This window comes from Propithecus coquereli, unplaced genomic scaffold (assembly GCF_000956105.1).
Source record: "Propithecus coquereli isolate 6110/MARCELLA unplaced genomic scaffold, Pcoq_1.0 Scaffold143, whole genome shotgun sequence".
Taxonomy (NCBI): domain Eukaryota; kingdom Metazoa; phylum Chordata; class Mammalia; order Primates; family Indriidae; genus Propithecus; species Propithecus coquereli.
The window spans coordinates 2,406,375-2,416,414 of record NW_012138636.1 but is presented as its reverse complement, the minus strand read 5'-3'; the positions used below and the strand labels follow the sequence as shown (position 1 = coordinate 2,416,414).

The window sequence follows — 10,040 nt, the reverse complement described above, 5'->3', positions numbered from 1 at the left end:
ATGAAATCTCACTGTCCCTTCCAGCTTCTATCAGTTTGATTTGATGGTTAGAATCACTTGTTCTCTTCGGCCATTAACTATAGCTGGTCACTTGTTCTCTTCGGCCATTAACTATAGCTGGTCATAGCTCCATTTTTTTCTGGGTAAAACAATGAGTAGTTACTGTTGACAAGGAGAAAGCTAAGCAATGCCTCAAGGTGTATTGCTGTTAATAAACAAGAAAAAAAAAGTTTAAATGTGTTTGCCAAGCACATTTGTTGTGTTGAGTCTGTCTTCAAAGGCTGCTGTAGGGAAGGAGGAGGCAATTCCGGAAGGCGGAATATTGACCGTACGGAGTACCGGGAACTGCTGAGTTCCGTTTGTGAAACACAGTTGGCGTTTCCACCAACTCACGGTGGCCCTGAACACACGTCCAGCCCAGCAGGGTTATTTGAAAGATGCGGCTTAGGGAGAGTGACCAAGAGTTTACAAAGTTCACCTCTGATTTCCCTTGCACCCCATTTTTGCCTAGTTTCTCTGCCTTTCTTTTCTTCCCAGCTCATACAGTAGAAAGAAAAGTGTTCATGATACGGGAGGTTGCTAAGTCTCAGTGTGCGTGGAGCGCGCCTGGGATGCCGTTAAAAACAGGTTTCTGGGCTCAGCTCCGTAACTCGATCTGAGGGTAAGGTCAGGACCCTTTGACCACGCTGCCTTTCTTGGGCCTCTCCGTTCAAAGGATTTCTTACTCCTTTTTGTATTTGATGCTCACACTGTTAGGTTAATACAGTCTATTATCGCAGCTACTCTCCTCTACTATGTGAAGATAAAGAGGGTGGTTGCGCTGGGCGGCTTCTAAGACAGCCCTGACGGGGTCCACCTCCATTCATGGCCTCGTGCAGTCCTTCTTGAGCATGAATCGGGCCTGGTACCTCGCTTCTCGCGAACAGAATATGATAAAAATGACGGACCGTCACCTCTGAGGCTGGGTCTCTGAGAGGCTGTGGCCCCCGTCTCGGCGCTGTCTGGCTTTGCTGCCTCTCTAGCTGCTGGGTCGTGGGCACTCTTGGGCTGCCCGAGGAGAACCAAGGCCCCCGGCAGCTCCGTGCGTGGGCTTGGAAGTGGATCCTCCCGCTCCGCTCGAGCCCAGTTTGACCGCAGCTTCATGAGCCACCTGGGGCCAGAGGCACCCAGCTAGGGGGTTCCTGAACTAACTCCTGGCCACACAAATTGTTCCAAGTCACTAGGTTTGGGAATAATTTGTTTCCAACAGTAGATAACTCTCTCAGTGGCAAAAGCAGGGAGAGCCAGAGATCGAAAAACAAACTTGGCCACTTTCACCGCTGTTTTGCCTGCGGCTGGAGTCGGTGTCCTTTCTCAGAAATAGACTTCCTGTTACGATGGACACCGGTATCTGTGTCTTCTTCGGTCTTTAAGTCATTTCACTTTTCCCCTCCCGGAACTGCCTGAAGTGTGTCGTACTAACTGCAGCACCCTTTCGCCACCCGCTCTGGGGGGCTTCCCTGCCCTCTCGCGTGCTGACCTGCAGAATCTGCCGCGGCCCCTCCTGGAGCCCCTCTGCCCGGTGTCGTCTGCCCTCCTCCCCGCAGAGGGTCAGTGAGCGCAGCTTCTGCCGGGCGCCATGAGCTGGCCGGGTGTCTTGGGTGTGATATCTGTGCGCTCGTTATGAACTTTGCACTCACAGAAAACGGGGTTCTAGGAAACACTGTTCTGAGATGTCGGGGAGGGGAGAGGTGTGCAAGGTGCCTGCAACGTCCAACGCACATCAGCCCATTACAGGGAAGAAATCGAAATTCCCACGTAGAGCAAATGGGGCTTCTGGGTGTTGGAAATCTCTGGGGGCTGCCCTGCTGGAGCTGGGAAACAGAGGAGCCGTGCGCAGGGAGACTTTGCCTTTCCTTGCAGCAGGAACGCCATCTCCCGGGAACACTATCTCCCTTGGTGCCGAGCACCCCATCCAGCTGCTCCATCTGGCTTCCCAGGCTTCTAGAACCTCCTTGGCCCTTCCCCTGCCACAGTGCCTCTTCAGGCCCCAGACAGGCCAAGCACCATTCTTATCTTCCACTCGAATATATCCGTTTACTGCCCGTTCGCTAGGTGCCTGTTTTCTCATAGTCAACAATGAATCCCCGAATGTAGTTATTCTCCCTACTGCAGGTTTCACAGGCAGTATAGAGTCAAAGACTAAAACAAAACAAAACAAAACCAAAAAAGCAACGAGGCAGTTTGGGGTCTAACACAGGGCTGCTCATTTATTTTACCAACACTACCAGTTTTAGAAAAACTAACATCTCTGGTGACCATCACTTCTTAGAAAAATGGACATTTTAGTATCAAAAGGAGAAAGGTGTGTACAGGACAGTTTAACACCCCGAATGTATAAATGGCATAAACTCAAAGAATAACTTTCTAAATTGAATAAACATTTCTATGAAAAACTCAATGTATCACCTTTCTCTCTTTTTCCCCCGTCGTTGGTATGGTTCTTGGTTTGGTGTCTGGGAAGACTTTTCTAATGCCTTTTCGTCTCTTTTTTCTTTTTCTTTTTAAAAACCATGGCAAAGAAAGCTGTTTCTGACTCCCGATCAGAGGTAGAAATCCATGTTCTAGAAGAGCCAGCTAGGTGCCACACCTCTCAGATGATATGGGCTAACTCAATGAAAATGTGTCTGTCTTCAAAAGGCCCTTGAGAAATGGATATAGTGGTAGGCCTTTATGGCAGGGTAATGAGGACTTTCTGTAAATTTCTGGAAAAAAGTAAGGCATATCTTGCCGTGCATGACAGAATCAGCTCTGATCATGCAGGGCCATTTTCTGAAGCCACCTGTTGACAAGGTTTTCCCAGTCACCACAGCCCCGCAGCTGCAAGTGCGGCTGGCATCAGAGATTCTTTGCCTTACAACCACAACCTGGAGTGCCTGGCTGGCTTGGGCGACAAGCCCGGTCTTTGGCTCAAGGCGACTCTTGAAATGGAGCCGGTTCAAGCCCTGTTTTTAAATAAGAAACACTAGCCACCTGTCAGCTATGATGATGACCAAATTCAGTAGGAATGGATTTCACTTGAGGCACTGATTCAGAATGAAACTCTGACATCGGAAATGCCAGGGGATGAACTGAGGTGACGATGTAAACTTCAAAACATTAGACAGGAGAGGATGACAGTGGCTTTGCTTCCCAGACGGCTGTGGCCTGACAGATTTTCATGTAGGTTCCCTTGCTGTGCTGAGAGGTGACTTCGGGGCCTGTTCTGAGAAGTGGTGTTTCTTCCAGTGCCCCCGCGTGGAAACCTGTTCCCAATCCGAGCCAGTTGTCGCCACCCACAAACCTCTGGCGGGTGGAAGGGACGCCAACAGGAGCCCAGCTCCCATCCCAGGATGGAAGGCGGGGTGGGGGGCAAAGCCTCCCCAGGAAAGAATGCAAATGCCAAGTCGGATGAGAGGTTCACCCACCTAACCCATGGGCGCTTGTGCCGGTTCCTAAAGGTCGCAGAGATTACATCTGGATGCGATGCCCTTTTCCTGATTTGCTGTCACGGGGAGTATCATTAAAGATGTTTGCTGAAGAATAAGAAGTAGATGAAAAGAAGCAGATGTAAGCCTGGGAGAGGAAGCAAGGGGATTATCCTTCAGGGATAATCCTCAACTCTGAATACATCCTTCCTACGTATCCTTCCAGCTGGCAAATAGGCATTGCCCATCTCTCGGGCATTTTCGTCTCTCTGGCAAAGGCCCTCGATAGGCAGCAGTTCCTGCCTAAATTGGGAATTTTCTAAAAGCACGAGAGCTTTCTCTCTGCAGGTTAGTCGGCAGAGCGGTTCAAAGAATGGCTTCTGTAATCGCAGAATCCACGTGCGAGCAAGCTCTCCAGCTACTCGCCTGGGAGACCTATGATGCCATAAATTGAAAATGACCACAAATCACATAATCACTGGTGTCTTGGAAAGAATTTTGCTCCAATACTTTATAAGTAAAGATGCCCAGTGTCTTGGAAAGTCATGCCAAGCAAGGGAAGACCAGGGAGCTGTTTGGCTTTCGTAGTGTGTTTTTTATTCACATAAAAAGTATTAATTGGGAAACAACTGTTTGTTAGCAACTGTGCTGGGCAGAAGGAGGGAACCACACACAAGACAGAGGTTGGCCTCTCTGCTCACACTGCTCTTGGTCTTCGGGGGAAATAGAACAAAATTGTATCATAATTAAAGCAGTGGCAGGATACATCTGTACCTTTATTCAAAGACAATCATCTTTGCTATAAATTAGGAAAAAATAAGTATTTTTGACAAGGTTTTCTCCTAAATTCCAGACTACAGAAGAGAGCAAAGATGACTAAGGGGAATGTCATTGGGTTTATAACCCACTGTGCTGGTGTGTGGCCATGTGTTGTGAGTTCAGTGAGCTAGGGGCGGTCTTCCCCTAGTCCCAGACAGTTCTGCCTGCTGGCTGACACCAGCAATTTCTCTTTCGACATTCTGTGCACAGTTGACCCTTGACCAGTGCAGGGATTAGGGGCGCTGACCCCCCCAACACACAGTCAAAAATCCATGTGTAACTTTTGACTCCTCCAAAACTTAACTGCTAATAGCCTACTGTTGATGGGAAGCCTTACTGATAACATAAACAGTGGATTAACACATATTTTGTATGTTATACTGTGTTTGTACAATAAAGTAGTCTAGAGAAAAGAATGTTATTACGAAAATCATAAAAAAGAGAAAATACATTTACTCTTCATTGACTGGAAGTAGATCATCGTAAAGGTCTTCATCCCCATTGTCTTCACTTTGAGTAGGCTGAGGAAGAGGAGGAAGAGGAGAGGTTGGTCTGGCTTGGGGATGACAGAGGTGGGAGAAAATCCACGTGTGAGTGAACCTGTGCAGCTCAAACCCGTGTTGTTCAAGGGCCAAACTATTCGAATCTAAAATGTTGTGATGGTTGATTTTATGGGTCAACATAGTCGGGCCATGGTGCCCAGATGTTTGATCAAACATTATTCTGATGCTAACATTTAAATTGGTGGCCTTTGCGTAAAGCAGGTCAACTTCCATAATGTGGGTGGGACTCGTTCACAGTCGAAGATCTTAATTGATTGTGCTTTGTCTTCAGGATTGCACTGGTAAAGCCACGTTCCATCTCCTGTTACAATTCTTCGAAGAAATACTTTAGGCTCTTGATGCCGCTTGTTTCAGATTTTCATTGAAAGCTCTGCTCTTGTCTGAAGTTGATCTGGGTGCAATGGTTTTGGCAGCCATCCAGTGGAAAGTTTGCTCAACTTTAATTTTTCAGTCAGAATTGTGTTAAGCTGAATCAGTTGAGATGTCTATGGTGTTGGCTATTATTTCTGCTGTTAATCATTGGTCCTATTATTCAGACATGTTATAACAAAAAAATCCATGCATCATTTTTTCATAATATGCATTTTCCATGAACTTTTTGAAGACCCCATTTACGATTACCTTAAATGTATCCTGTGAGTATCCAATATATACTTGCTGAATGAGTTATAAGGAACTGGGTGAGCGAAAGGTGGGAAAGTAACTGAGTAGCTGCTGTGTTCTAGTTGCTTCGCCTCTGCTATCTTATTTAATCTTCTCATCCACAAGGACAGTCTCATTGTTAGACTTGTGGACTCTGAGCCAAACTCTCTGGGCTTGACTTCTGTGAGTAGATCAATGGCTGAACCTTTCAGTTTCTCTGTCCGTAAGATGTGGGTAATAATAGGGCATATCTCAATGTTGGTATAGTGTGTGAGTAAGTTAACGTAGTGTAGTACAGTAAGATCTCAGTGTCTGCAGTGCCTGGCATATGGTAAGGGCTATGTTGGTAGAAGCGGGGCACAGCCTTTTCTAGAAGATAGGTTTTATTACCTACATTTTCCAGATGAGGTACCAGAGTAGTCACCCGGAGTCACATTGCTGCTACAAGAAAATGAAGCAGTGATTTGACACTAGGTCTGCCTGACACGAACGCCTGCTTTACCCATATGCTATCCTGATACAGAAAAAAAATCTGAATTCCATAGAGTTTTTAATAATTTCATTTAGCATCTCATGGTTTGATTCTAGATAAGCTTTTTTTCTGGAGTAAAAGTTGAGACTTCTGACCTATCACAGTACTAGCTAAAGCTCCAGAAGCTCAGTTTTCTTTAGTTTTGCTGTTCTACCTAGTGAGAAGGTCATGGTCAACCTCGCTTTCTCAGTGGCCAGCATCGAGCTGTGAAATACTAGGTAATAGAATGAATTACTGAGAAAAAGAGCCAACACACAATGTGATGGTGTAGATATTGGCGAGGTCGCATTTAACAGCTATTTACTGAATTCTTGCTATGTGCCAGGCACCGGTGCTGGATACTATGCAAAAAGTATAAGACTCAGTTCCTGATATTGAAGAACTTACAGTCTAGCCCAGTGGTTCTCAACTGGGGGTGATTTTGCTCCAGGGGACATTTGGCAATGCCCGGAAACGTTTTGGCTTTCACAACTGGAGGGTGTTGGAGGGGAGGGGTCTGTGTTGCATAGAGGCCAGGGACTGTAGCCCTATAGGATGCAATAAATGTCTTCAATCGGTAGCAAATATGCTTTGGTTTTTACAAAGCTAGGGTGCACAAGTCTGGGAAAGAAGCAGCAATGATTGGAATGCCCCTCTCACCGTTTCATCTAATAACCCCCTGGAATATTGTTGTTTACTTTCCCTGTGATCTTGCGTTGGTGGGTTTGGAGATTCTATCGCCAAAGAGAAGAATTCTCTCTTTGGTGAATTCTGGAAGTTGAGACTGTCCTCTGGCCATTGTGGGATTCCTTGTGCCACTGAATTGAAAGGCACTGAAGGGGGTCAGTGTAGCTGGGGGATTTTCCTGATCACCAGGAGGGAATTGGGTTGGTGCTTCACGATGAGGACAAACAGGGTTTTGTTTGGAATTTAGGGAATATATTATACTAGCTTCATTTCTTACTATTCTTAATAGTCCTGGCCAGTGGAAAACCGTAGCAACCCCACAAAGTCAAGACTAACCAAGGACCCAAGAATGAATCTTTGGGAACCTCCCTCAGCCAAAGTATTGGCAGTGGCGAGGGAGAACATGGAACGGATGACGGGAGAGGACATCTGTGATTTCCAATGTAGGACTTGGGACAGCTGTAGAGGTGGGAATTGTAGCAGCTGTTTCATGCTATTCTTCTTTTCTCCTCGTTTCCTTCTCTGCCTTACAGAGTCCTGACGGTGGTTAATGTGTTAGGTTTCAGGTGGAAGTGTAACCAAACTGACATCACTGCGTGGTAATACGGCAGCTGATGGGACTCTGGGCATCCCTGTTCGGGGGACATAAGTTTATCCTCAGGTGGAAGACGAGAGCGGATGCTGAGGGTGGAATGTCTTCTGTCTGCAGGTGCGCTCCCCACCTCGCCCCGGCCTGCCCTTTGCTTGTGTGTGGACGGTGTGCGGACCCCACGCAGCCATCTGGCTTCTGATTGGCTGGGCCAGTGGATCGCTCAGGCCAAGAGTGAAGAAAGGATATTTATCCTTCTGATTTTCTTGCTGTGAAGTCTCCTTGGGCCGTCTGTGTCTCCTGATACGTGATAACTGTTCCTTCCAAGGTGGCCCGTGCCGCAGGCTCCCTCTCCTTCTAGGTTCCAGGGTCCCTCATCACGGCTGGACCGTGGGTGGCGACGGCCTTGCTCTGGGTCCCCGCACTCTCCTTGTGGTTTTACTACAGTCTGCTCACACCTCTGTAGTCGCTTCCCCTTACAAATACACCCTTCCCACCTTATCCCGGTTTCAGTGTGCTTTCGGATTCTTGTTGGGATCCTGACTGATCATGTTTCCTTCTATGTTCCAGGGACTTCAAAGGTGTTATCTGATTTGATTTTCTCCACAATCCTAGCATACTAGGTCTTTTTGATCACCCTCTTACTGCCAAACACCTGGCATTATTTAGGTGTTTTACATGAATCGATCCACTTAGTCCTCACAGTCCCCTTACATGTAGGTATCCCGTTATTCCCATTTTACAGATGAGGAAACTGAGGCACAGAATACAAGTCGTTCGCTCAGTCACAGAGTTAGAGATTAATCTCTGCCTTACATGCTTCTCAAACGGAGTAGGTATGATTTACCTTAGGAAAACTAAGACTTAGAAAAGTAAAGGGACTTACCCGAGATGTAGTCAGGCATGCGGCTAAAATTAAAACCCAGGTCTGTCTCACCTCAGAGCTGATGCTCGTCTCCAATGGACTCTGCGGCAGAGTCAATAACACTTTATTTTTAGGTGTCACCGTGAGTAGGAGCTGACTGAGGAATGCAGGTTCTACGAAAATAAAATATTCTTTTGAAATTCAACATTTATTTGTGTTCTTTAAAAAGGCAAATCATCTAACTTAAATAAAATAAAGATTCAGTTTGACAATGAAAGTGTCAGCATGGCCCAGATTTACTAGATAGTTCTTTCCTTAAACGTTCAGTTTATATTTGTACCCAATCCGTAGAAAAGTCGAGAGCTTATTTCTTTATGTTTAAATCTTTTGCTAATAGATTTCCTAGGAGAACATTGCTTTTTGGAATTCTAATCTTGTGCACAGTTGTCAGCTAACATCAGCCCTGACAAAGGGGGAGTGGAATATACCGGTCACTTGTCATTTGCAGACTGAGGAAATGCATAAACCAGACCAGGCAGAAGAGCCTGAGAAGGGAAACCACACTGGCCAGGGTGCCAGTAAACTTACGTTTTGCCTTCGTGACAGTTTTTTGTCTTCCACTAGTGAAGGAGGGGCACGGTCAAGACTTTCACGTCCTTTGTAACAATTCCTGTCACCCCTGCCCTTGGGGACTTCCTCTTTCGGAATAGAACCACCAGCCTCACCTAGCCAGTGCCCTGGACTCATGGCTTTCTAACAGTTGAGAATGATCTGCTTTTCAGATAACACCATCCAGTCCATCTTCTGTTGCTGTTGCTGCTGTTCAGTGCAGAAGCGGTGAGTCTGCTTCCGAGGGCAACTTCTTGGAAATTAACGAATTCACAGTGTCTTTATTATCTCTTGAGTCTCCGTGTCCCTCTGTATCTGCCATTCTCTCTGCCTGGTCCCCTTCTCCCATGTCCTCCCTGTTGAATGCCCGTTCATTTAAAGGCGCAGCTTAAATATCAGATCATCCTTTCTCGATCCTTTTAAATTCAGTTGCTCCTTCCATCGTGTTCCCACACCGTGCAGCCTGGTTCTCTACTTAACATTCATGTCATGTTTGCTATTTATATGTTGGAGTTTCACTCTGTATTTTTTGCCTTTTCAGGACAAGAATCCTATCTTAGTTTTGTCTGAGTATCTTCCCAAAACAATCAGTGTATCTTATACTTTGGTGCTCAGCAAATGACAGTGTAAGAATTAAACCCAAAGCACCATGTTAATAGTCACAGCTAGTGTTTAATAGGAGTGTCCTAAATATCAGACACTATACATTCATTAGCTCACATAACTCTCAAAACCACCTATGGTTTTTTTTTTTACAATCCCCATTTTACAGATGAGGAAATTGAAGTTTAGAGAGGTTGGTTACTTTGCCTACCTAAGGCCACACTGTGACATGGTGGAGCTGGGATTCGAACTCATGTCCTAATCACTATACCATGTCTATTTATAACAATAGATGCTATTCAACAAGCATATAGAATGACAAGGGCTGTGGCAGACACAGTTTTTCATTATCACGATTATAATTTTATGTCTCTAACATGTACCAGACTCTGTCCTGGGTACGTGACATGTTTTCTCAATTTTATTTCACAACAATTCTACATGCTGTGAGCATCTCTAGTTCCTGGATAAGAAAACTGAAGTTCTGAGAGCTAGTCATTTGCCCAGGGAGACGGGGTTAGGAAGCCTTCTCAATAAAAAGGCAGTTGGGAAGATACCCAGATTTTTCCGTTGGTTCTGTGAATCCCGGTGGGTTTATACCTGCAGTGCAAATGCTCATTGTAACATGATTGCCTTTCAATGCAAGGCAAGTGAGAACACAGATAAGCCTGAGCCAAGATGAAGGACTTTCAGAACAATACACTCA

The 10,040-nt window shown here is 45.9% G+C and overlaps 1 protein-coding gene across 1 annotated transcript in view; it reads left to right on the top strand.

Moving 5' to 3' along the window:
• Positions 1–8,888: 8,888 nt before the first annotated feature.
• Positions 8,889–10,040, top strand: part of TXK (TXK tyrosine kinase) — a 27,624-nt gene continuing 26,472 nt past the window's right edge. Inside the window, exons 1-2 of the mRNA XM_012639894.1 lie at positions 8,889–8,959; positions 9,981–10,040. Of these exons, the coding sequence (XP_012495348.1) occupies positions 8,889–8,959; positions 9,981–10,040 (131 nt within the window). The remainder of the gene's footprint in view (positions 8,960–9,980) is intronic.